The sequence below is a fragment of the Arachis hypogaea genome, chromosome 1 (genome assembly GCF_003086295.3).
Source record: "Arachis hypogaea cultivar Tifrunner chromosome 1, arahy.Tifrunner.gnm2.J5K5, whole genome shotgun sequence".
NCBI classification, from domain to species: Eukaryota; Viridiplantae; Streptophyta; class Magnoliopsida; order Fabales; family Fabaceae; genus Arachis; species Arachis hypogaea.
This window is the reverse complement of record NC_092036.1, coordinates 5,001,217-5,029,096: the sequence shown is the minus strand read 5'-3', so window position 1 is coordinate 5,029,096 and position 27,880 is coordinate 5,001,217. Positions and strand designations below refer to the sequence as shown.

At 28.0% G+C, this 27,880-nt stretch overlaps 1 protein-coding gene and 1 long non-coding RNA gene across 2 annotated transcripts; one reads left to right on the top strand and one right to left on the bottom strand.

Annotated features, from left to right (window-relative positions):
* The first annotated feature begins 1,118 nt into the window (after nt 1-1,118).
* LOC112796374 (uncharacterized) lies at nt 1,119-3,549 on the top strand. The gene is made up of 3 exons (XR_011880372.1): nt 1,119-1,426; nt 2,911-3,015; nt 3,344-3,549. It is a non-coding gene; the product is annotated as an uncharacterized lncRNA (long non-coding RNA).
* Nucleotides 3,550-6,260: 2,711 nt separating this feature from the next.
* On the bottom strand, nt 6,261-6,911 carry LOC112791805 (uncharacterized). The gene has a single exon (XM_025834818.1). It carries the CDS (start codon nt 6,909-6,911, stop codon nt 6,261-6,263), a length of 651 nt encoding a protein of 216 aa, XP_025690603.1.
* Nucleotides 6,912-27,880: the final 20,969 nt, after the last annotated feature.

Below are 27,880 nucleotides of genomic sequence, written 5' to 3'. Positions count from 1 at the left end.
AAGTAACAACTAGAATTAAGATCTTATATGAGTGTCTTACCATGCTGGAGTGTTCTTTCACTATGAGTGTCTTGCCAGAATCTATCCAAAAGAGGTGAAACTTGTGGATTTGATACACAGACAGAGTTTCATGTGCCTTTGTAAGAATGAAAATTCCACTACTCATTGCAAAGGTATCTTACAACTTCAATAATATAATTCTGCTCTTTTAGTAAAGTAATGATCATGAATTAGATTTTGTATGTTATTTTGCAGATTATAATGTTGCACAGCACAATACGAGGGCACATGTAATTGCAAGTTGTTACTGCTAATTATGTATTATTCATTAAATGCTAATTGTATTATAATTCTAATAAATATATTTTTTAAAATAAATTTAGAAGATAAAATAGTGCTTTTATTTTGAAAAGAAGATAAATTCATGAAGAATTGATACCTTACTTTCATTAGTTGGTAGGAGAAAATTCAATTTTAGTATATTAAGTAGATTATTTTATATAATTATAATAAAGATATTTTCCTAAATTAGTATAATTATGCATTATTCATTAAATGTTAATTATAATATAATTATAATAAAGATATTTTTCTAAAAATAATTTTAGAAGAGAGAATAATACTTTCTAAAAATAAAGATATTTTTCTAAATTAGTATAATCATGCATTATTCATTAAATGCTAATTATAATATAATTATAATAAAGATATTTCTCTAAAAATAATTTTAAAAGAGAAAATAGTACTTTTATTACATGAGAATAGTACTTTCTAAAAATAAAGATATTTTTCTAAATTAGTATAATTATGCATTATTATTTAAATGCTAATTATAGTATAATTATAATAAAGATATTTTTATAAAATAAATCTAGTTAGAAGAGAAAATAGTGCGTTTATTTTGGCAGAAAAATAGATTTATGAGGAATCGACACCTCACTTTTATTAGTTAGGAGAAAATCGATTTTAGTATATTATTAAGTAGATAGATAGATAAGTAGATTAAAACAATGAAATTCTTGCTGAGTAATGTTCAAGCCAACATAAAATACGCGTTTATGACACACATTAAAAATCCCTTTTTCTCCATAAATACACTCATCATTTCAAGTATCACTACCAAACACACATAAATACCAATATAACATAAACAAGAAGATGAGAGAATCGAATATGGTTGGTTCTGATGAATCCAAATCCAAATATTCCATAGTTTGTTGGTTGATCTTGATGGGAATGGTTATTGCAACAACATTTACAGCAGCAGAGGATTGTGAAATCGATCTTCGTGGGCTTCAAATAGAGTGCTTGATTTACATGCATATAGGAGAGCCTTCAACAATTATCAACCCTAATAAACGCTGCTGTGACGTCATTCAACAAGCCAACTTACCATGCTGCTGCGCTAATCTCAATCGTAAAATATGTCTGTAATCATTCTCTTCTTTTTAGTTTACTTTCTTTAATTACTCATCTTTTCTTCTCTTTTTTCTTTTTATTGAATTAACCAACTTCAGAAGTCCATAAAAAAATTTAAAATTTTTTATAGACTTTTAAAGGTGGTTAATTCAATATTAAATTTTAGAGAAAAAGATAAATAGGTCCTTAATCTTTTGATTCGCAGACATTTAAGTCTTCCAAGATTTAAAAATACATTTAAGTCCTTGACTTTTTCAAAACCTGGACATATTGATCCCTCATGTTCACTTGGGTCTATCGGATTTATCGAAAAAATCAAACGTGACTCCTGTTGTACTGACCTGGTTGATACGGATACATACGTGAGAGAAATTTTAAAATTGGACAAATTAGACTCAGGGATCGATATGTCCAGATTTTGAAGAGGTCAAGGACTTAAATGTATTTTTAAATCTTCAGAAACTTAAATGTCTGCAGATAAAAAAGTTAGAGATTGATTCGTCCTTTTCTCATTTTAGATTTAAATTTTTTTATGAGGTTATAAAAGTGGTTGTTTCAATACTTTTAATTTTTTATTTAATTGCATATTTCTTCTTAGTTTTTGTGGTGTGCCACTGCAATTTAGTTGTGGCATCTTTTTCGTTAGATTATATAAGCTCTTCATCCACATTGAAAAAAAAAAAAAAGAATCATTTATATATATAGGGTTTCACTATATATAGAGATAATCATCTAGTAAAATATTTGTGCTTATTATATATATAGCTTTTAAGATAGTAAATAATTAAGTCGACTAATTTAATTTTGTTGATTTGAAAATATGAGTGACTTACTGACTTTTGTTCATGGTAATTAAATTAAAGGAGCACATAATTATCTGTTTTAATTTCTTTGCTTTCTGAGTGTTGATAACCCGCTAACAAAAATTGTCTTTCACCTAACTGACAATAACTTATCTCTTAAAAAGAAATCTCAAAAACACAAGTGAAAATGTATATAATGATGACACTGATTTTTTCACAAAAAAAAAGAAAAGAAAATTGTGATTAAAATAAATTACTCATCAAATTTAACTAATTAATAAGTTACTTTTTTGAATATTTTATACGGAAAGGGTCAAGATTATTATTGTTGCAAAATCAACGGTTGATGATAGCTTACTAATTCCAAAGGTTTTTCTTTACATAATAATTGATATTATTTCGTAAATAATTAATAGATAAAAACTCACGTGTAGTTATATTTATGTGAAGTTGATTGCTGACAACTGTTAAATAGTAATTTAATCAAACATATCAAATTATTTATCGATTCTCAACTATTAATTTCACGTGACGACACTTGAATATGAGTCTTCATCTAATTAATAATTGATAATTATTCTGTGTGTGTGGAGATGCTTTAATATGTTTATTTTCTGTGTATTAAAAGAATCACATTATTTTCGTTATAGTTTTAATTTGTTAGCATTATATATATATATATATACAGCTTACCCGCCTGGGTCTACAATAGAAGATTTGCTTGATTGGAGGAAAGTGTTGCACGTCTTGAACTTTTGTGGCAAACCTCTTGCTGTTGGTACCAAGTGTGGAAGTGAGTTAACGTTACTCATAATTTTTTAATAAAATTTATTTTATATATATACTAAAAATTAATTATTAAATTAGTCATTATGTATATATTAAAAATAATATATATTTATACATATTGATCACAAATTCTTTTAACTACTAAATAATCAATCATCAAAAAATCTTTTATGAGATGTTAATATGTATTTTTATATGTGGTGATTAATTAACAATTGATTTTAGTATATACATAATATAATTATTTTATATATAATAATTAATAACTCAACCTTATATTATTTTCATTTTATATATTAAGTGATTTCTAAAATATTACAACTTTTTTCCAGGTTTCACTGTTCCACCAGGTCCACCACCAAAAAGGTAATGGTTGAAGATGGCGTGGCTAGCTATAAAGTGTATGTTCCTTCATTCTAGGAAGAGATACATAAAGAGTTTCAAGGGTATGTATTGTGTTTGATAATAATAAAGTGTTTATTAGTTCTGAAATATATTCCGTTATTTGAAGATTTAGAAATTAAAAAAAAAAAAGCAATGCTACAAGTGAGTATAATTTATTGTTTTTTATTAATAGTTAACCAATAATATTTAAAAGTGTTAGTTAAAAATATAAGATTGAATTGTTAAACTAAAAGTATTGGATTGTTAGCCAAAAATATTGTCCAATATAAATTAATTAAAATATTTAGTAATTAAAAAAAATTAATCAAAAATACTCTTATTTAATATTCATTAATTGTTATAACAATTAAATATGAATGCTCAGTCTTCAAAGTTTTCTTAATAAAAAATACTAATAATGAATTTCAACAGAGTTAAGTCAAGTTAATTTGTCTTAACAGTAATGGCATATGCACATCATCAATCCCAACATTTGCAAGCTTGAAGGCAGCATTCTACTGTATTTGTTGAATGTAATAATTTGTAAAGAATGTAAAGTTAATTAATAGATATATATATATATTATCGATAGAAAAAGTATATAGTATCAACATATTATCAGTCAACTTATTACCAATAATAATTAATTATTATATTTTAAATATATATATAAAGAGACACATCTAAAAAATATATCTATAAAGATATTTTTATTAAATACAGTTATAAAAAATATATTTTTATTAGACACATCTACGAAAACATTTTTATTAAATACAATTACAAATAAGAATTGGCAGAAATTGACAGAAATACTGTTAGTAACATAACAAGACCATTATCGATATTGTAATTGGGGATTAGCTTGGATAGAGACACCTCAATCTTGAAGAGCCTGATGACATAGATGTGCTCTGTGGAGCAGATTGTATGGATGCATGCATTCGGAAATAAATTCTCTTAATTATTTTTTTAATTAAAAAATAAAGTGTAATTTTTAATTTTTTTTAATATTTTTTATTTTTTATCTCTTTTATAAAATTAATTATAAAAAATTATATTTTATCTTCTCAAATAAAAAAATTAAAAAAATCCAATCCTTCTTCATTTTCAATATTACAAAAAAAGGAAGCTTGATTATCTTATTCTTAAACGGGACTTGATATATAAGATTCAACAGACTATAAATTACAATTAGAAGATTAGTATTAACTTGATTCAAAGAACAACTAAGTATGTAGCTAATCATGCATATGGCTAGAACGGCAAATTCTTACATGACCCAAGCCAATTAATTTGGCTTTATCTTTTTTTTTTCTTTCAATTCTAGTAATAAAAAAAATAAAAAAAAAACCTTAAATAGCCTGAAAATAATATAATATATAATAGAAACAAACTCAGCCTGAATGAAGTAGATATAATTCCTCAATTGTAGCACACTTAATTAATAAGCAACAAGCTGGTGTAAATGTAATAAGCATTAAATAGGTTTATTGTTAAACAAGTGTAAACAATCCAAATATTTTTTATGTTAACAATTTTTTTTACAAGTGTTCATTTGTCAATATTATTATTAATGATAAAATTGTGAAAGAATAAAAAAAGAAGAGATAAAGAATATTATACTTTGTATTTCTTAATTGATTGAATTGAATTGAATTGAAGTGTAAACTATGAAGGTAAAACTAAGTATATATAGAGTATTGGCCTATGAAAGATAAAAGTAAATAAAGATAAGATAAAGACTAAAATTGTAATTAAATTTATGTATTCTTTTGGGCTGAATTTGTGGGTCACGAAACTTCTTTATTGTTGTCATGGGCTAAGGTGGAAGAGTAGTTTAATACGCATCTGGATGGAAGATGTCAATAATCCACAGCTTGTATAAGTTCCGATGAAATTGTTGAGCGTCTGACGTGGTGACGCGGAAGAAGATGCGTGCGGCGGAGCTTGAGCTGCCGACGGCAAAAATATAAAAGGAGATACTGTGTTTGAGCAGTGATCTTCAAAAAATTGTGTGCGGCGGAGCTTGAGCTGCCGGCGACAAAAATATAAAAGGAGATGTCGTACTTGAGCATCGATCTTCAAAAAAAAAAGAAAAAATAAGCGTGTAGAGCGCAATAAGATTGATATTTAAAGGGTGCATATGGCGCAATAAGAGTGGTCTTCAGAGAGCGCATAGAGCGCAATAAAAGAGGGCGCGTAGAGCGCGATAAAAGTGCAGATGGAACTGCTAAAATAGAGTGCAGATTGAACTGTTGAAATAGAATGCAGACATGACTGCTGAAACAGAATGCAAACGGAACTGTCGGAAGAAGGCGCAGATGGAACTGTTGGAAGAAGGCGCAGACAGGCCATAGTGACTGATTGTTGTTTCTTGTTATAATAGGGTAACCAAGATTAATGTTGAATTTTTACTTTGATGGATGTAATAGAGATTGGTTGGATTATGAGATAAATTGGAAGATTGATTATTGTAGGAGAAGGTTGAAAAAGAAGTAGGGTGATTTTTTACCGAAAAGATGATAGCTTATGTATTCTCTTCAAGGAGGATACCAAAACTCTGATATCATGATAATAAATTAAATAAAAATAAAAGTGGTTTTTTAAAAATAAAAAACATGATTAATTAAAAATTAAAATAATAAAATATTAGATTTAAAGATTGAATGAAGGACAATATTTAAAGGATGGGTAGCATTTTTCTTGAGGGTGGTATCGAGGGTGGTGAGATAACACTCGCAGGTGGAATCCCAACTATTTCCACAGTTGTAACAGAACAAATGTCCGCACCTGCAACAGATTTTATCACACGTGAAACGTTTTTTTCTCAACAAAGAACCTGCAGTTTGGGCACCTCATCCACTAGTTCTTGGTCGCTACCTCCATCACTACTCTATATTTATTATCTGTCCTCCCAAATTCCTCGCACGTGCTCCCATGATGCCAAACTGTCTCGCACGAGACGCAGATCTGCCTATTACAGCTAGGGCATTCTGATTCCGTCGGTGAATCATCGTCGACGATCATAAGGGCAGAGCAGTCCTTGAAGGGACAATATATGAATCTCTCGCTCTCGTTCTCAACAACAGCAGCTTCACACAATAACTTATCCCATCGATCGAAAATCATCTTTGGCAGAACCTCGCGGCAACCGTCAAGTTCCAAGAAACCACCACAGCGGCGTACCGGACACTGGATATTAATCATGTTGTCGTCAAGCTTAGAACCAACGTAATTCACCACGCAATCCGTACAATATGAGTGGCTGCAACCGGTTATAGAGAAATTTTCCGCTTCGATTTTAGTGTCAATGCAGATTTCGCACATGAACGAGGAAATTGAGGGTGATTCGCCTCTCCCCTCCTCTTTGTTGATCTTCCTTTGTTCTATGGCGACGTCGCTGTTCTCGTGATTCTCTACGTTGTTAGAATTCATGTGTGACGGTGGTGATAGTGATGGTGACAGCCAAAGAGAGTAGTAGTGTCTCAAGAAAATCTCTTTGATCGTCCTCATGTTTTGCAAAAATTTCTAGGGTTTGAAGACGAGGGAGAAGGAGAACATGATTCTGATACCATGATAAAATTGTGAAAGAATAAAAAAATAAAAGAATGCGAATTTTTATTGATTGTTGATTGATTGTTTATGTATCCTTTTTAAGGAGGATACCAAGACTCTGATACCATGATAAAATTGTAAAAGAATAAGAAAAGAAGAGATGAAGAATATTATACTTTGTATTTTTTGATTCATTGAATTGAATTGAATTAAAGTGTAAACTATGAAGGTAAAACTAAGTATATATAGAGTATTGACCTATGAAAGATAAAAGCAAATAAAGATAAGATAAGATAAAGACTAAAATTGTAATTGAATTTATGTATTCTGTTGGGCTAAATTTGTGGATCATGAGACTTCTTTATTGTTATCATGAATTAAGGTGGAAGAATAATTTAATAATTAACTTATATTTTTAGACAAAAATAGTCAGATATATATATAGAATCGGGGCTAACGCCCAAGAAAAAAAACCTAATTTGGTAGACATTTTCCCGGAAATTAGGAATAACCAAAATAAAGTTAGTAGTTGATAAAATTTCAAGTGGGCTAGTTTTTCTGTTTTTGGTCTCGTCTAAGTGGGCTGGCTAAACCACCACTAATTTTTAAAGCCCACTTAAAGCCAACCAAAATTAATAGAAAAAAAATACCAAAACCAGAAAGCTAGCAAATAATAGTAGAGGCCACATACCCAAAAAAATAAAAAATAAATATAATAGATCAGTGACCAAAAACTATCATTAGATTAGATCATTGGTTCTGCAGTTAAATCGGTGGGTTATTAGTAGAATGGTTTAAATTAAATTAATGGATTAAATTTATAAAAAATCTAAATTTAACTTATTTTATGTAATATATTTATTAAAAGATACTACATAAAATAAAGTACAAGCTAGTTTAGGATGCGTTTAAAAGTGAGACTAAAACTGAGAGATAGATATTAGGAGATAGAGATTGATAGATAAAGACTAAATTAAGTTTTTATATTATATTTGGTGTAAAATGTGAATTGAGTTATGTCTCAATATCATATTTATTAGTTTAAAATAAATATCGAGATTAAAAGATGTACGATAAGTCGGGTACCGGACGGTTTAGGTTGATACTTCGGTTGATGAGAGGGGGAATCGCCTGGTTCCGGGTTGCTAGGTTGGAGGAGGTGTAGCCGACGTCTCGAGCTCTTCATGTGGAGAGGGAGGGTGTCACCTGTAAAGACACTCCGACGCTCTAGTCAGTCAAGTGTGCAGGCGAAAAGTGAGAGAATGGTATGTGACGTACCTTGGGGGAGGGGTAGGACTCTCCCCATATATACCGTGTCAAAAGTGGGTCCCGCAAGGACAGACCCACCTTCCTCAAAACTTCCTCATACAGCTGTAGTGGAGAACTGTCAAGGACGCGTGTCCGAGTCGGTGGTTGAGCTGCTCGCACCCGACCACTCGGGTCGGGTGGTCTATGGGTCGGGTCGGCCCGCAGACTGTTTGGGCCAGGGCGTAACAAAAGATAAATTTAAAATTTAAAAAATTAAAAATAATATTTAAAAAAAATATTATTAAAATTTTAATTTTATTTATAAAAATTTTAGTCCCTTGTATTTTCATTTTTTAAATTTTTCTTGTATTTTATTTTCACTTTTTAAAAGTATTAAAATAACTAAAAATTTATATTCTAAAACTAAAATTTTGATCTTTGATACTCAATCTCTCATCTCAGTCTAAATCCTAAAAAACAAGGGCAGCCTTAATAATTGCTAGCTAACCAAGGTTTTCTAGCTTAGTGAGATAACTAGCAATCAATCATTAGGTTAGTTTGCAACCTATCCAGTAAGTACATTTTATTAAATATATTACATAAGATAGGATAAATTAAATTATAATTTTATACAGAACTTTTTTTAAATATGTATTATATAAATAAAATTAAATTATATTTTTATATATTTAAATAACATGCATCAATTCTTCATGCACTCTAAATTGTAATTATGCTTTTTTATAATTTTATATATTTATTCAATTTCACCAAGTCAACTAATTGAGTGACTCGATATTTTAATCACATCAATTACTAGTTGATTCTAATAACTATGGCGGTCGAGAATGTAGCTTAGTTATTTATCACTTGGTTCTTTAACTAGGACTAGGAAATCGATAGTTTGAATTTTAATTTGGACATAAAACATATCTCGTGGCCAAAATATTTTGATATTTTGTGAATATTCTTAGAATATATACTAATTTTTTTATAATTTTTTTGTTGGTTGTAAACATACTTATTAGTTGGTTACTTTTCTTAAATTGACTATATTTATATGTTGATTACGTACAAAATTGTTATGAATTTCGCTAGGGAGTCAATAGAGTATTTATACAATAGAGCAATGTTAGGGGGCCAGTAACTTTTGTGATTGATAGTCATCAAATAGCCATCAATGATGATTTAATGGTATGAGATTGGTGTGAGATTTCATATAATGACTCACCTTTCTCTGCTGGTTACATGCTGGCCAAAATTTAATAAAATTGCTGGCCCCTAGACTTTTCATATATGATGTGTACAATGAGCTATTTATTTGGTCTAATATGAGTTAAAAAATGAATATTTAGAGTAAAATACTACTAATTTCTCAAACACAATACACTCATACTATCCAGAATAACCATTCGAGTATCAGGGATAATAAACATCTGATATCATACGAAATCGAACATCCCTATACTTCCATTATACACATTGTATAGATACTTCATTGACTCCCTATACTTTCTCAATTGTTATAGATAAATTTGGACCAAATACTTGGTACAAAATTATACGTTCAATTATTAACTTTCTTATTTTCCTTTTCCTCTTTTCTGAAAGAGGAATTGCTTCAACCTTCTCCAAACTTTTAAAAGTATTAATTTGTCTATGCCAATGTATAATGATCTTTTTCATCAGTTTTTTGGCCTCTTATTAGTTATTTCCCCTTCAATAAGACCCTATAGTGTATCCTCTACTCAAACAATAGATTCAAACCAAAACCAATTATAATCATGACAAAGTGTAATATAAGGAATTAAGGAAACAGGACAAATTTAAAAAAAAATCATTAATTTACAATTAGCTAGAAAAGTTCATGCACCTTAATCGGATATATATGAAATTTTTATTTAAATCTTATTAGCTTAATTATTATGGTAATGACCTAGCTGCTAGTGTGGGAATCTTGATGGAGTAGGTGAGTATATATATATATATATATGATGTGTCTAAAACCTAAAGTATATACTCCACTAAAGCATTCTTTTTTCTAAATAAGTAGGGAATGGGGAATCTACTGAGTACTACTATGTATGACCAACTTGCTTTGCTTTAGAAATACATATAACACACCTTGTTTAATATTGAAAGCGGCTATACTATGGTCTATGGCACTTATTTCTACAAAATTTGATATCTTTAATTTTTCATTCTTCATATGAGTTCGTGCATTATATGCTCTTTTACTCAATCATAAAAGCACAAAAGATCATAATTATGGATGGTATATCTACATATATATATATGATGCGTCTTAAGGACTAAGGTGATTGGATTTGTTTCTTAATAAATAAATAAATCACCTTGTTCTTTTATTTTATTGTTTTAGAATCGACTTGGATTGATCGAATATATAGTTCACTTATTTATTTAAATAAGTGTTAGAGTTTTGATATTGGCTAACCAGTGACAGATTTTTAAATAAAATTTATATTTGCAACGAATTAATTTTTCATCTGTCAAATTAAAAAATATCGTAGACAATCCAAAAAAAAATTACTAGATCATTAGGTAATATAATTACTTACTACTGAATAGTGACTACTATATATAGTTTATATCAAAAAATTAAGACAGACTTAATTGTTAATCTTCATAAATCAATTTTTGATATTTTCAAGCTAAAAATTTGATATTTTTTTTAATGTTTCTGTAAAAAAAAATGAAAAGCAAATTAAAGTCGATTTTGGTCCCAAAAGTTTAAAAATCTCTGGTTTTATTAATTTACCTCTATTATTATATTATATGCAATTTCTTGCCATCATGTTAACATTTAACAAAGACAAATTATTTATTCCAAGAATCAAAACTAAAGATTTAAAAATTTGACAAAAATAATCTGTAGGAAATAAAATGAAAAATCACAAAATTTTACAGAGGAAAAAAAAAACTTATTTAACCCTAAAACATGTACTAAGTTAGTATAGATTATTAAAATTTAATGTTATGGGCGTGGTTTTATTCAAGCAATAATTTTGTGAGATTCTTCTATGATTTGAGGGTAGAAGAGTAGCAGTTAATAATAAAGTTAAGCTCTAAATTTAATGCTACTTCAGTCTAAAGTTCTTATGCATGTAAACTACTTTGCTTTTGTAAAAACATTTGTATCTGAAGAAAAAGGTTTCTATAAAAGTTGGCACAATCTTTTGAGTGATTCTTTAGCCTAGCTAGGTCTAAAATAAAATGATACATATACACCCCATGGATTCTTCATGTCTTCTTCTTTTACTTTTTGTTTATTATCTTTTCCTTTAAATGCAAATTAAAAGTATATATAGATCCTATCTTTAGTGGTAATCTCGTATGAGGTGAATGAATAACCCTAAGAATATACATGCAAATTCCTAATCTCCATCCACGTGCACACATGATTTGGTATCATAACATTCGTTATTACATGGATCTTTTGATATGCTTACTACAATTCATTTCATGAATTTAGAGAATATAAAATAAGAAGACACCGCATCCAACTCAAAAATCTTAAAATAATAAATTAATGGGTTTCTTATTTTATAAACTCCTCACTCTTTCTTATTTTCTTTGACGTGGGACTAACTTTATATACTCATTATACTTACAATATTAACAAAAATTTATTGACAACTAAATCATCAGTAAACGTCGATAATATCTGACACTAAAATCTTTACGGCCACGACAACAATGACTCAAAATTAAAAGGTGGAAACTCAGGTGCAGTTCACTTCACGTGAAGTTGATATCTGAGTGCTGATAGATAATTTGACTCATTTGACTAAATTTTTATCTAACTACTCTTAGATATCAACTTCAAGTAAAATCGACTTCACCTGAGTTTTCACCAAATTAAAAATTAGTACGCAATTAAAAATCTACGTAAAATAAATAGTTTGAAACAACGAGATTCTTTCCAAAGTAATCAAACATTTGCAACAGATATAATCAAATGTTTTAATGTATTCAAACTCATACAAAATAATATATCATAACAAGACACAAAAAATCTCCAACATATTCAATTTTCTTATAATTAAGTAAATAAAAATCGATCATCATATGAATTGTGAAGAAAAAGAAATAACAGTTCCCATCCTCTAAATACTAAATTTTAAATTATGAACTCTAAATTGTTGGTATTATAGCCGGTATCACCTCTCTCTTTGAGAATCAACAATTATTAGATGCATAAGTAAAAAGATCAATTTTCTTGGACATATAAATTAATTAAAAATTAATTCACATTCGACATCCTGAAATCTTTGATCGATCTAGTTATAATATTTTGATCTTAATCTCTGATTAAGTCTTTAAAGAAATGAAAAGAACTTTATCGATCTGGTGAACAAACTAATACTTTAATTTCTGCTACAATAAGTTGAATACTATACTTTAATTAGTAGAAAACTTTCTACTACTATGTATATATATGTATCTTTTGGCTAACATCAAATTGATTGTCCCAAAGACTGCAAAATGAAAATGTAATACTTGAAGTGTTGAATTGAACCATATATGCAAAAAGGGTGTATCTATATGTGTACTTTGCCAAGCCACTTCAGTACACTGTCCTGTTTCTCACACTTTATGGATTCTGACCCTCTTTGCTCTCAAAGTCTGTGACTAACTAAACATATGCATTGAGGCTATTTTTTGTAGTAACGAAGATTTAGTATGTGTTATGTCTAGTTATGGAGTTATGGTATATTTTTTATGGATATGAAAATATATTTTTTAATTAGAATTTGTAAATTAGAGATTCAGTTTTATTTAAGATACAAAATTTAGAGTTTAATTTGTGGCATTGTGAAGATAATGAACAAATCGAAAGTTCGGTTTTGTTTGGAATACAAAATTTAAGATTTGATTTGCACTTTTAAATTTTTTTAATGCTAAAATACAAATTTGAGAATTAGATTTGTATGTTTAAAAAAAATAAAATAAAAAAATTCAAATCTAATGTTCAAATTTGTATATTTAAAAAATTATAAATTATAAATTTGATCTTTAAATTTATGTTCTTCACATAAAAAAATATAAAGTTTTTATATTGTTTAAAAACACTTTTAAAAGCCAAACACCAAAATTAAAAAGTGATACATTGAAACTTAGATGATTATCCAAAAATTGCAATAAATAATAAAAAAAAATTATCTTGATTTTTTATTTTTTTATAATCTAATATACTTAAATATAAAGATAATAAATTCGGTCACTGTAATTAGACTTTATTATAAATTTCTTGGCATATTTTTTATACGGCTTTATTATCTCTTTTTTCTTTGAGCTTAGGTTATGCATGATGAAATCGAAAAATTTGATAAAGTAATTGTTCTGATCCAGTTTAATAAGGTCCGGAGATTTATTTTGCAAACTGCCAATCCAACGGGACCATGCGAGTCAAAAATGATTCATGTCTCACACTACTTTCTGAAAATGATCTGAACAGTTAGCGAAAGTTTCCAGGCAAATGAGTCTAAATAAAAAGACTCATTCAAGTATAAGGTATAAAAAAGGAGAGATTTATCCCTCTTTAAAGTATGTCATTTTTTATCCTAATTAACTGCTTGGTAGTATACACACTTATTTTAACATTAGAGTGTCTTTACATGTTGTCCCACCTATCGATCCACCGCTGCTTGTAGTAGCACTCTTCCTCGCAAAGCTCGCGTCCAACTCCAAATACCTCAACTCCCAAGTTGCTCACGACAAACCGCCCAACCGACCTCAAATCCGATAAACAACCGAACAATAATAATATAAAAAATAAATCACTTTTAAATTAAAATAGTAAAACATATCTTTTATAAAAATTATAAAATCAATAATAATTTTCTCGTCTTCATTTTATTATTTTATCAATTTTCTTACTTTAAAATATCTAAATTTATTACGAAATAGTTCATCATATCTATATAGATCTATTATGCATCTTTAAATCTAGCATCGGATGGAATTAACGTTTTAAGTAGCAAGTTTAAGTTATAACAATAAATTTTGCAAGGAACCTTTCTAGGAAAAAGGATGTTAATAAATATGACGAGGAAATTGAGTTAATTTGATACATGGTTATATAGATTATTTAATTAACATAATGTATATAATTAGCAACAAAGATCAATTAAAATTTAAAAGTTGATTTGGTAAATCTTTCAGTTTTTAGACTTTTGAAATATAAGTTTTTAAAAGATATACCACATATTTAGTAAATCAAACAAGAAATATTTTTAATGAATCCAAATAATAATAATTGTATTTGGTATGTAAGACAACTTTTAAAATTTAAAATGGCTATAGACTATGTTTGTTTATAAATACAAGATACTAAGACATTTACGTAAAAATATAAAATTGTGTTTGTTAAATGAGATATAGACAGAAATATTTTTGAGACATTGAATCAGTGTATTTTATATTTTTTTGTTAAAAAAGACACAAAAACACCGAACAGAGACACAATTTATTTATTGTCACTATCAATTATTCATAATTATAATTTTTTTACCATTTTATTATTTTAAAATTTTATGTGAAAAAAATAAATTAAAATTTTAATTATTTATTATATTTTATATTCAGTTTATCACTAAATAAAAAATATAATTTTTGTATTTTTATTTTTTATCTATCCTGTCCTTAAATCCAAACACAATCATATATACATAAATATAAAAAAAATTAAATATTTATTATATCAGATTATGTTAGACTTTTAATTTTGATAAATATAAATAAATTTTATGCTTTCAAAATCATTCTCTAATTTAGCTTTTAAAAAATACATACATAATTACATGATTTTTTTATTTAAAGCCTAATTTTAATAGGTTCAACAAGCGTTACACTTTAGGAAGATAACAAGGGTCTGAATCTCACAGAACTTGGACAATTATACCTTATTATTGGATTAACATAAAATAGATTTTAATCTTTAATTTTTAGATATAAATTAATTTTAAAAAAAATATATTATGAAATTGGTTTGATGTTTGTTTTGGAGTTATCCGAAATTGAGTTGTTTTTGGACTCAAAAATAAGATCTAGACACCTTTTGGTTGTGTTGAAATTGAAGTGCTGCCGTCCGAGTTCTTTATGAGGAGGTGGAGGATGGTACCTGCAAGAGATTTCGATACTTAACAATAAAATTAATAATTTCGCCAAGTAAACAATTAGATATTTAAATAGAACTCTCCGTGTATGAAAAGCACATAATTTTCTTTTAAAAATGTGGGTGTCATCAGCATTATTGTTAATTATGATTTGTGACTTATCATTAACTGTTGCAAAAGAAATGACTAAAATTACCAAACCCTTCTTAATTAGTACCTTTGAAAAAAAAAAAAAAAGACTAGTGGAAGATAAGGAAGCAATGGAGGAAAATAAATAAATAAATAAAGCATAGAGTCAATAAGTCAGCATATATAGTGATACCTATATATTCTGGATTTAATGGGATTTGACTCCTGTAATTTCAACATACATTAGAAAAACCTTTTCACAAACCCTTTAATTTGTTTATAAGTGTGCAAAAGAAAAGGATTAACAAAATGCTAATAACAATCACTGATATATTATTATTATTATTATTAATAATAAGTATGCATCGTTAGAATATAATATGGCGCATAGGATTCTACTTTTATTCGATTCCGTCTTCTATGCCGTCAACAGCTCAATCTGCATAAAAATCAATTTTACTTTGCTTTTTTCTTTTTTTAATTCAAATATATATGAATTTTTGTAATCAGCTTTGTATTTGATTTTCTTTTGTTAGCGAGTGACTTGCATGAGCAGCTGATGAGTTTTTTTTTTTTTTTCATTACTCATAGGATTCTCTAATTTAGTTCATTATTCGGGGTGAGTTGGAACGGGAATACAGATTATTGAGTAAATATTTTTTTTTCTCTGTGCAAATGACAAAGTATTTTTTTATATAATTTAAAAATTTTTAATTGATTTATAGTCATCTAAGTAGTTAGTCCTAAATAATTTTTAACGCATCATTAGGTCACTATTATTTATAGAAGCCACTTAATTAAATCAATTATTTAGATGGTTAAAAAGTAATTAAAAATGTTCAAAAAGGACATTTACTCAAAATTATTTAAGAAAAAAATTTATTATTAGACAATTTTGATGTAAACTCCCTAGAATTATAGATAGTTTTTTCAGTTTTTCAAAATATTATTTTTAAATTTATATTTTAATTTTCATATAATCCAAAAATTGTAAATATAATTTTTGAAATAATAATCCAATTTAATTAATAAAATTTAAAGCAATTGTTTAAATTTAGGTTTAATTACTCCGTTGGTCCCTATAGTTTTGCGAAATTTTCAATTAGGTCTCTATACTTGTTTTCCTTTAATTGGGTCCCTGCACTAATTTTTTTTTCAATTAGATCCTCTTAGCAGTAATCAGCTTAATTTTATAGGGGCCAAATTAAAAAAAAAATAGTACAGGGACCCAAATAAAAAAAAATATAAGGATCCAATTAAAAAAAATTTGGTGCAAGAACTCAATTAAAAAGAAAAAAAGTATAAGGACCTAATTGAAAATTTTGTGAAACTATAGAGACCAATAGAGTAATTAAATCTTAAATTTATTATAAAATGTGATTATTGACATTTTAATTTCTTATCACAAAGTAGAAGAGGAAGTGGGATGATATTGGACAAAAAACACAAGAGGACGAAAGCATGACTTGAGCAGCCGATTGAAAACAAATTAAAAGATTTATATATAATATTCCAAGAGTCCAAAACACATGTGCTCAACTGCTCATAACTTCTTGATACAAATTGAATGAATAATTATTCGGTTCCGCTACGTTACTAACAACATATCTGCCAACTTCTACCAACTCTTATTTATAATTGTGTTTTATAAGAGTGTGTTTGTGGATGTGTCTAATAAAAATGTCTTTTTTATAACTGTGTTTAATAGAAGTGTCTTTATAGATATATTTTATGGATGTGTCTCTTTATATATGTATTTAAAATATATTAATTATTAGACACATCTACGAATACACTTCCATAAAACACAAATATAAATAAGAGTTGGCAGAAATTGACAGATAATATATTGGTACCCTATATTTTTCCATAATTATTTGAGTGTGGTCAAAGTCTTTTTGATTAATACGAATCTATCTATTCAAGAGAAAATTTTTGTACAATGATAAAAATAACAAAAAAAGATATTAAAACATCTAAAAAATATTAAAATCAGCCACTCGTAAAAAAATGCATATCGACCAAAAAAAAAAAAAGTCAAAGTGATACAAATGAAAAAACTAGCACATGTCAAAAAGAATTAGAGATCAATACCAATATCCTCTTAAAGACCAAGATTGAGGTACAATGCTATGAGATCGATCAGTAGAAGAAGATAAGAGATAAAAACTGTGCTAACTAAAATGAGCTTCCACACAAAGCAAAGAGAGTAGTGGGCAAATATTTAAGGGACGTTACAAGCAATAGGTGCTTGGAAAACATGGATGGATCATTTGTATTCAAAAACTTACCGGTTTCATTAGGGAATTAATTAAAAAGTATAATCGATTAGAGCCAACTAGTTGAAGAACATGCTTGTTATTACTTAAAAAAATAATACTGAATACCGTTAGATTTAGCATCATAGAATAGTGGCAAATTTATCGACAATAACAGCGTCGAATTCATAAGGTTAAGTAATTACTGTCGATTTTGATTTCCGACGATAAATTCGCTGGTAATATTTGGAGAGAAACAAAAATAAATTGGCGCATTTTTAGGGTCGGATTTACCGTTAGAAAAATTCGACAGTAAACCCACTTAATAAAACGTTATGTTTTGGTGACTTGCAATGGTTTACTATCAGATTTTTTCGATAATAAATCCAACCCTAAAAGGCCGTAAAAATTCAAAACGCGAACCTTCTTTCCCTTCATTCGGATTTCACTCTCTCTCTTACTCATTCGTTTCCACCCCCAACACCACCATCTGTCGCCGCCGAAATCACCACCAACACAGATCCCTCTCCGTCACCGTCAACCCACCACTGAGACTCTTCCTTTTTTCTTCGTCTCCTTTTTCTCTCGTTGCCATTTCAGCGTTAATCTTCTCTTTTCTCGGATCCATTGCGCTGCACCACAGAGCCACCATTGGCAAGCCATCAAGCCACCATTATCCCTACCATCATCGTGCAACCGCTACCCATCTTTGCCATGACTCCATCCTTCAGCACAGCAGAACAGGGAATCCCTTGTCCCAGTCTCCCAATGAGTTCCCTAGCCTTCGGCGATCGACGTCCGTGGTTTTTCGCTTCGGTAATAACATAGTGCAGTTGCAACCCCTCTTTTCCTTCTCCTCTATTTCATCTGTTGTCCTGCATCACTGGTCGTAATCATAGTCGTGATCATGGTAGAGGGAGGGTTTCTTCTGATGATCCTGAGAAATCTGGATCCTCTCCCTCTATTCTGACTACCCCGATGATGTCACAGGTTGTGGTTTTATCGGACCCACTATTCATCATGGTCCCTAACCCCAATTACATTCATCTGTCTACGGTGATGACGCCACTTCCATCCACTTAGCAGCCCAATGCCACGCTGATGTCGCCTCCAGCGACGGATACTGCATTCCCGGAATTCTCTCACGAAAATGAGCCAGTTAATGCGCCTCAACCACCTCCCATCATACGATTGACGATTTGGCCTGATGGCAAAACGAGGTAAGTATCACTTTAAATCTTCTATATGCTGAAAGTGTCTGCTATTGATTCTAGTTTAGTGGATTTAAGATTGTAGGTTTGAACTGATGAAAGTTATTGATATATCGTGATTATTGATTCTTGATAGTTGAATCTAGTTTTAGTGGATTTAGGATTGTATGTTTGAATTGCTGAAAGTGTTTTATATTTTCTTATTATTAAATTGTTGAAAGTGTCTGACTACTGATTCTAGTTTAGTGGATTTATGGATGTTGATTCTTGATTATTGCCTGTTGTTCATTTATGTTGACATTCGGTGTTATTTAAGTTAATTGTTGACATTCATCCAAGTATACCAGATTACCAGCAGCTCAGCAATCTTCATGAAGACTAAGGTCAGGCTAGTATGTAGTTTCTTTAATGTTGTTATTAACTCAATTATATTCTTTTACATATATATCATTGCTGGTTATCCTAATCATATTATTTCAATGCAACATGTGTAGCTGAAGTCGTTGGATCGCAATGCAACATTGACGGAGACATTCAAGTACACCCACACTTTGAAGGAGAACAAAAAGAGATTTGTTGATCAGCGGCCTCAGGATCATTATGTGAGTAAACATCTAATCTTGTGATATAAATTAGAGATTAACTGTATAGCTGTCGTAGTAATCATTATAACATGTGTTACACAAGAGTCCTACATGTAGAGACTAGAGGCCGCGACTCAGCAATATCAGCAAAGTAGGAAGGACACTGATGACTCTGCTACTTCAGTCATCGATCCCGATGCGATTTGGCGCGAGACCGTCTCAGTGTCGTACATAAATTGCGTATACGGGTTAGGGTCATTTTTTGCCAGCAGTCTCCGCACTTCCACAATGAGACCATCGTCCGTCTCTGCAACCAGTCAAGCCGTTGACCCCGAGGAAGGCATTGATTTGAGGCCGCATGTACAGGAGCTTACCCACGACCTTCACCAGCAGATTCAGAAGCTGACCGGTTATCAGGAGAGGTATCAGAAAATCCTCGCACGCGTGATGGATCCAGATGATCTCAGGCTAGGGTGGAGGGAGCAACTGGAGCAGTTTCAACAGATTGAGGCTCAGATGGATGTGTACCAGACTCAGACGTGCGCCACTGGCATCATCCCTGCTAGTGGCACACAAATACCACCGCCTTCTGCGCCGCCATAGCAGGACACGGGAACGACGACGATGACTACCTGGATCTTTAGTGATTAGGGCTTCATTTTATTGTTTCCTTGTATTTATTTGATATATTAGACTTTTAATTTATTTGAACATTTGATATTTAATATTACATAATTGGTTTCTATTATTTATAAATTGACTATTAATTATGCGAAAAATACATTTAAATAAAAAAATTAAAATTAAAAAAAATTGTGCCACAATTTAAAAAAAAATTGACATTACCGTCAGATTTATCGAGAGAATAATTCGACGGTAATAGTGCGGAAAACAACATATTGTGGCACCAACATTATCGTCGAAAAAATCTATCAATAACCAAATGATTTTTCGGATAGGTAATCTGTCGCAGAATCCAACAGTAATTACCGTAGGACGAAAAATATCCGACAATAATCCTTTACTAGCGAGATTAATACCATCTGATTTTTTTCGATGATAATTTAATTACCGTTGGATTTTATTCGTCTTTTCGATAGTAAATTCGATAGTACTCAACATTTTTCTTTTAGTGTATAGAAAAAAAACCTTCTACTACTCTAATTTTTTGAACTTTAAAACTAAAAATAAAAAGAGTTAACTTGAGTTGGCTTATGTTATAGTTGGCTCCCTAAATTTTTTTAAAATCTAATTATAAATAGAAAACAAATAAATACTACAAAACATGTTAATTTCTTATTTTTTTTAAAAAATCCCCTTTGTGATCAGATATTTATAGAATCTATTGTGATGATGAATCATTTTTTTTTCATCATATAATCTCTTATATTTAGAATAAATTCTCGTGTAAGAATTTCGTGTAATTTGTATTGTGTGTACACCTTTATCATTAATTGGATGTTTTTGTGGGTCTCATCATATATATATATATATATATATATATATATATATATATATATATATATATATATATATATATATATATATATATATATATATATATATATATAATGATAAAAATGATTATCATGATAAAAAATTTACATGAAAATTAAGATCCATTCCTCTCCTAAATGTAAGGGGGGAAGTAGCATTAAGTAGCAAACAATATAATGATGAGAGTTGAAAAGAAAATATTATTTGCCCTTGATTGGTGACATGCAAAATATAATCCAATCCAAAGCGCGTTTGTCCATTAATTACTATCATGAGGGATGCCTTGAATTGAAGTCCTTCAAATTAAACACTATCTTATTAAATGTATATGGGGACATGTCTCAAATAAGGTGTATCATAATAGTTGACAAGACAAAGCAAGCAAGTTATTATGATTGCTATGTAAATGAAGCATAAAGTTAAATTATGACTATTAGGGTAATTATATTAAGTTCGTTGCTGTTAAATACAAAAAGTTGATATAAACATGCAAGTCTAATAAGCTTTAATTTCTACTTTATGTGTGAAGGATTCTGTTCATGACCAACCTAGGATTCTATGAAAAGGTTTGGCATTTAATCAAATATAATAAGTATAACGTCGTGTCTCATCTATACATAATATAAGTGAATTTAGATCCTCTAATAAATAAAAAAAATTTAATAAAATGATAGAGTGATCAAATATTTAATTGTTATTGAGTTTATATATTCTATAAAATATGTGTCTTATTATTTTAATTTAAAAATAATTAATTTTTATATTTTATTATTTTATTAATTTTTTTACTTTAAAAGATTTAATTCAATATAAGTAGATCATGGAATTGGAACATCCTTACCTCTCTCCACCTTTTAAAGAAAAATTGTGCATACCAAAATTATTAATTAAAAAGACTTTTAATTAATTTGAGTTGATCTATGATTAATTTATTAATTTATTTAATAAATAAATATAAAAAATTTGAATATTATTTTATATGTGTAATAATTTATTAACTAATAATAAATTTTTAAATAAAATTTTAATTTATAATGATTTAATTCTTAATAGACTGAAGTTAAAAAATACCGAAAGAAATAAAAAATTAAAAAGACCTTGGGTTTTGTCTTCCCTCATTCCAACGTGTCTAATTTTGTTTTTGTCTTTCCATGTATATCTGTTTTGTCAGTTTCGACCACCTCTTTTATAAGTATTCTTTTCTTTAGATTTTTTTTAAGCACTGAATTCATTTTTCTTTTAGAATACAAGTTTTTTGAAGGAATAATAAAATACAAATTGATCTAACAATACAAGAATCTTGGCAGATTGCAACAGTTTTTGAATCAGATAACGGTGGTTTTCAAATTGTTTTATTGCTAAATTTTTTGCGGTGATTTTTCTAAAAACTATATATTAGAATAACCACTACAAATTTATTTTTACTGCCAATTTTTTTTGCGACAGTTATATCTGTTGCTATATTCGAAAAATGTCAACAGGCTTAAAAATTTATTGTTTATTTTGCGAAGAATTAGTAACCGTCGCAAACTTTTGTGTGTATATTTAACTAGATTTTTATTGTATGCCTTAATTAATATTTTTGTTTCTTTTACTTTGTGTCATTTTTTTATAGTGCAAGAACATTCAATCTCATTACGTCTACAGTTTTTTATTATAGATATTATTTTAATATTAATATTTTTTCAATAATTAACATCCATTTTTAGTAGAAATTTTTAAAAAAAAAGAAAAATAAATGTACAGTTTCTGTTTTCTTGCTAACACTGCACATGTTGCAGTTAAATACTCAAATGCAAATTAAATGATTGTTGATGTAGTAAAATCTTAAAATATAACTTGCAAAAAAAATGCATGTTTAATTAAAAGGCTACTCTATTAATTTTAGTTATTATAATAAGTTAATAACAAACATGATTTGCTAATTAAGACATTACATCATAGAAGAGTTGGTCTTGGCTACATATGAGTTTCTTTTAATAAGTGTTTTGTGATTAAGCAACATTATATACATCATCTAGGTTCAATATAGATTGATTTTTAATTTGCAGCCTTATTGAGAAATAAGAAATTCAGAATTGGGTTTGTAACACCCAAGTCCATTCACTTGTAAAAATTATTTATTTTGAGGTCTCAAGATTTTGTTTTTGATGAAGGAAATTGTTTCGAGGATTACTTAAAATGATGATTTGGACTTGGACGTGAGCTCTAAACCTCTTCTGAGATAACGTCAAACTTGTTCTATTGTCAAGGTGTCGTCATCCGAATTCTTCATGAGGAGATGGGGGTAATACTTATAAGAAACTCTGATATTTAAGTTAGTAAGGATTTTTAGTAGATTTTTAGTATATTAGATCATGAATATACCTGAATGTGTCAGTGTATTTATAATAAAGAGATAACCACTTTTTTAAAGTAGTTTCATCTTTGCGAGTGGATAATCGTTCCCTTGATCTTAGGAGTTTGTTGAGATCTCCCTTCTAAATAAAGTAGAAATAGTATAAGATATTTTAAAAAGTAATTACTTATTCAGATAAGTAGAGTTGAACCATCCTTATCGTACAGTAAATGAGGCCATCTTTTTTGGGTAGACTTTTATCCATATTGGACTTGACTATATATTTTTGAGTCAGAGTACAAACAAAAATGATGATAAAAAATTTTATGTTTACACATCAAAATGTATATACTAAACGAAACTTTTACATTTTCAAAAAAAATATTTCATTCCTCTCTGTAATCGATATGAACTTTAATACCATATATAACAATTTAGTTCACTCATTTATAGATATTTTATCCTCAAAATTTTATTCTTAATAATAGAAATGATGATAAATCTTCTTACACTCACCCAAAATGCGTTCAAAAAGAAGAGATAAGTCTCTATATTTTTATGACATTTTACTCATTTTTTCAATCGATTTGAACTCTAATACTATTTATAATAGTTCAGTCCACCCAGTTATAGATATTATCTATTTTGATATACTAGTTTCACAATTTTATTCTTTATAGTAAAAGTGATGACAAATTTTTTTAGAGAAAGTTTAGGGCCAATACTTTTATTAAAATTTGGTTAGCACTTAACCAGCAAAAGAAAAGTGAATAATTTCACACTATTGAATAAAATCTCACACCATTAAAAATACAAATAATAACTAATTAATAACTACAAATCACAAAATTTATTGATCCCTTGCACTCTTCATTTTTTTTTTATATTCACCCATCAAAATACATCTATAATAAAAAAAATCCACATTTTTATAAATCATGTTTTGTTCGACTACTCTTCAATCGCTATGAGACTTAAAATATATGAAAGGTAATAAGATGAGATAAGTGTAGGATGATGATGAAGATTAGTGAACAAATAAGGGACCACAAAGCCGTGTGGAAGAAAAGGAAAGTAAAGAAAGGTTGGCGAGAAAGAAAAGGGAAGCATGACATACAACATATCAAAGGAGGGCTTCTAATAAATAATAATGATGAGTGCAAAATGTCCTTCTTCACTCTCTTCAATTATATATGTATATTCCAAAATGTGCAAAAGATATTGTAACACTCAAAGGTATATGCTTTAACCAAAGATTTATCATTATCCTTTATGCCATCGTCCTCTCATCATCATTTCAATCAGTTTTATCATATCTCACCAATATTCACTACTCTCATCTATGGCAAAATAAATGACAAAGTGGTCTTCATATTATAATAATCCTGAGTGATTTTAATGAATGTGTTCACTTTACCTTTTCATTAAAAAAAAAAAGAACTAAAAATCTATCTAAGATTTATTTGATATACATGTCTTTTATTTTTTTTTTTTTTGGTGTCAAATTGTATATATATTAATAAAAAGGTGAATTCTACCCAACTCCCTCTAAAACAACATGTAAGTTACCCTTCATGATGTGTTACACTCTAATTGATCAGTATCTTAACCATAGTTAGATTATTTTGTAATTTATGGTTTGAGATGAGTAATGATATAATTTCTTAAAATATTAAAACTTCACTCCCATTAATTGAAGCATATCTTCACTCCTCCATTCTTCTTTCATCATGTAACTTCGGTCCTTCCAAGCATCGTCCTCCTGCGGTGGTGACAAGAAGCAACGCCGACGTCGTTGCGATCTACTGCCTTCTCACGCAATCCCTTTCTTCAATGGATCATTCCTTGACGACGTTGTTGAATTTCCATTGCCTGTTTTTTCCCGTCATCGCTATCTCCAGTCGTCTTCACTCTATCCTTCTTTCTGCCATGGATCACTTCTTACCAACATAATTAATGGTTAGTTTAGTTATTAAATTTTTTCATTAAAAAATATATTTTTATTTAATTACATGATGAAATATATATTGATAGGTAAAATATAATATAATAAAATAAATCTATTTAGAATACTTAAAAGTATAATTAAAATCGTGAACATATAAATATAATAATAAATTTGGATTCTAAACAAGTGAACATATTTGTTTATCATACATAAATTATTTAAAAATTAATATATTATTAAAATTAATAATACAAATTTAAAATCATAAAATCCAATTTTTTACCGTATTCTTTTTATAGTATTTTTATTCTTTTAATTTTTAATTTATTAGTATTTTATTATTTAATTAATAATTAAAAAAATATATTTTTATGAGAAATTATTTTTTATATTATCTTAAAGAAGAGACCAATACAACCGTTTAAAAAAACCTAAAAATGATATTTTAAATAAAAAGTATTTAATATTAAAATTTTTAAATACAAAAATAAATTATATAAATATTTAAGAGATAGAGAAAAAATACATATCTAAAATAAATAAAACAGATAAAATGGGAGTACTCATGAGAAATAATGAATTATTTTTGTCTGTTTTATTTATTTTAGACATACTCACGAGAAATAAAGAATTATTTTTATTTATTTTATTTATTTTAGACATGTATTTCATATTTATATCTTAAATATCTATACAATTTACTTTTATATTTAAAATTTTTAATATTGACTATTTTTTATTTAAAATGTCATTTTACATTATTTTTTAAACTGTTATATTGATCTTTTCTTTAAGATAATACAAAAAATGATTTCTCATGAAAATAATTTGTTTAATTATTAATTAAATAATAAAGTACTAATAAATTAAAAATTAAAAGAATAAAATACTATAAAAAAATATTTGTGAGAAAGTCAAATTTTATCATTTTAAACTTGTGTTATTAATTTTAACAATTTATTTATTTTTTTTAAATAATTCATGTATGATAAAAAAAATGTTTACTTGTTTAGAGTACAAATTTTATTATTATATTTGTATATTACTGATTTTAATTATATTTTTAAATACTCTAAATAGATTTATTTTATTATATTATATTATATTTTATATATGAATATATGTTCCATCATGTAATTAAATAAAGATATATTTTTTAATGACAAAATTTAATAACCAAACTAATCATTCTACGACAAAAAGAGGGATTGAGTGAGAGGACCAGCAGATGACGTTCGCGCTAGCCATGTTGGGAAGGACGGCAAAGTTACGGAAGAAGGAAATTCAACGACGTCGTTAAGGATGATGCACGGAAGAAAGAGAAGAAATTGCGTAATAGAGCACTGAAGAAAGAGAAGAAATTGCGTAATAGAGCAGTAGATGACGATTGTCGCTTCTTGTCACAAACGTCGACGACATACTTGGAAGGATTTGAAGCTAAGTGATGAAAAAAGAATGGAGGAGTTGGAAGGGTACTTCAACGGGAATGGAGTTTTTGATAATTATACCATTACCCGTCTCAAATAGTAATTATAAAATAATCTAACCATGGTTAAGATAATGACCAATTAGAGTATAACACATCATGAAGGATAACTTACATGTGATTTTAGAGAGGATTGAGTAGAATTCACCTAATAAAAATATTATTCTAAACACATTAAGATACACTCAAATATTTTCCCATACTAATGTATCGAACTTTATTTTTAATTTATATTTTTAAAATAAATGAGTTTATTATATATATTATTATTATTATTATATATTTATTAATATTTTTGAATGATTTATATAATTAAAAAAGTAAACTATTTTAAAAATTAGTTTATATTTTAATATTAATAAAATCTGAAATAGTATTACGATTTATTTAAAAAATATTTTATATTTTAATAATTGTTGTGTTTGCATATTTTGTCCTGTATCCATATTGGTATTTGTTATTCATAGTATTTATTTTATCTTTACTTAGTGGGCTATCAGACACTTTTCCCACCTGTGAATTGAAGCCGCTTTTTTGTTTTTTTTTTTGTTTTTTTTTTAAACTATGTTTATATGATTAATTGTATTAATAATATGTTGAATCATGATTATTTGTGTTGATAATATATTATATAAAGTCATATATAAATAAAATTTTACGTTTTAGTAAGCATTAAACCATACCATTAAGACTAACAACAAGGATACAAATGAAATCACGTATAGAATATACAATTTTAACTTTATGACTTTCAAGTTTTAAATTACATTTTTCATCACCTTTTATTTTGAATAATTCAGGAGGAATAAGGAATATAAGTTGAACCTTAGCAACCAAATATTTTGTTAGTATGGAAAAAGAAACAAAGAAGTGCAGAGAGCAAAGTAGTTCAAGTGAATCATGGAGACAAGAATAATTGAAAGAGCTTCAAACTTTGTTTTTATCTAATTTAGAAACTTTAAAAGAATGAAAAATGAAATATTCGAAACTTTTAAGTAACAGGTTATTCTCTTCGATAACTTTTTCATTTTATACCTTTTCCCATAAACAAATTTTAAGAAATTTCAAAATGGAACATTCAATTTTGAA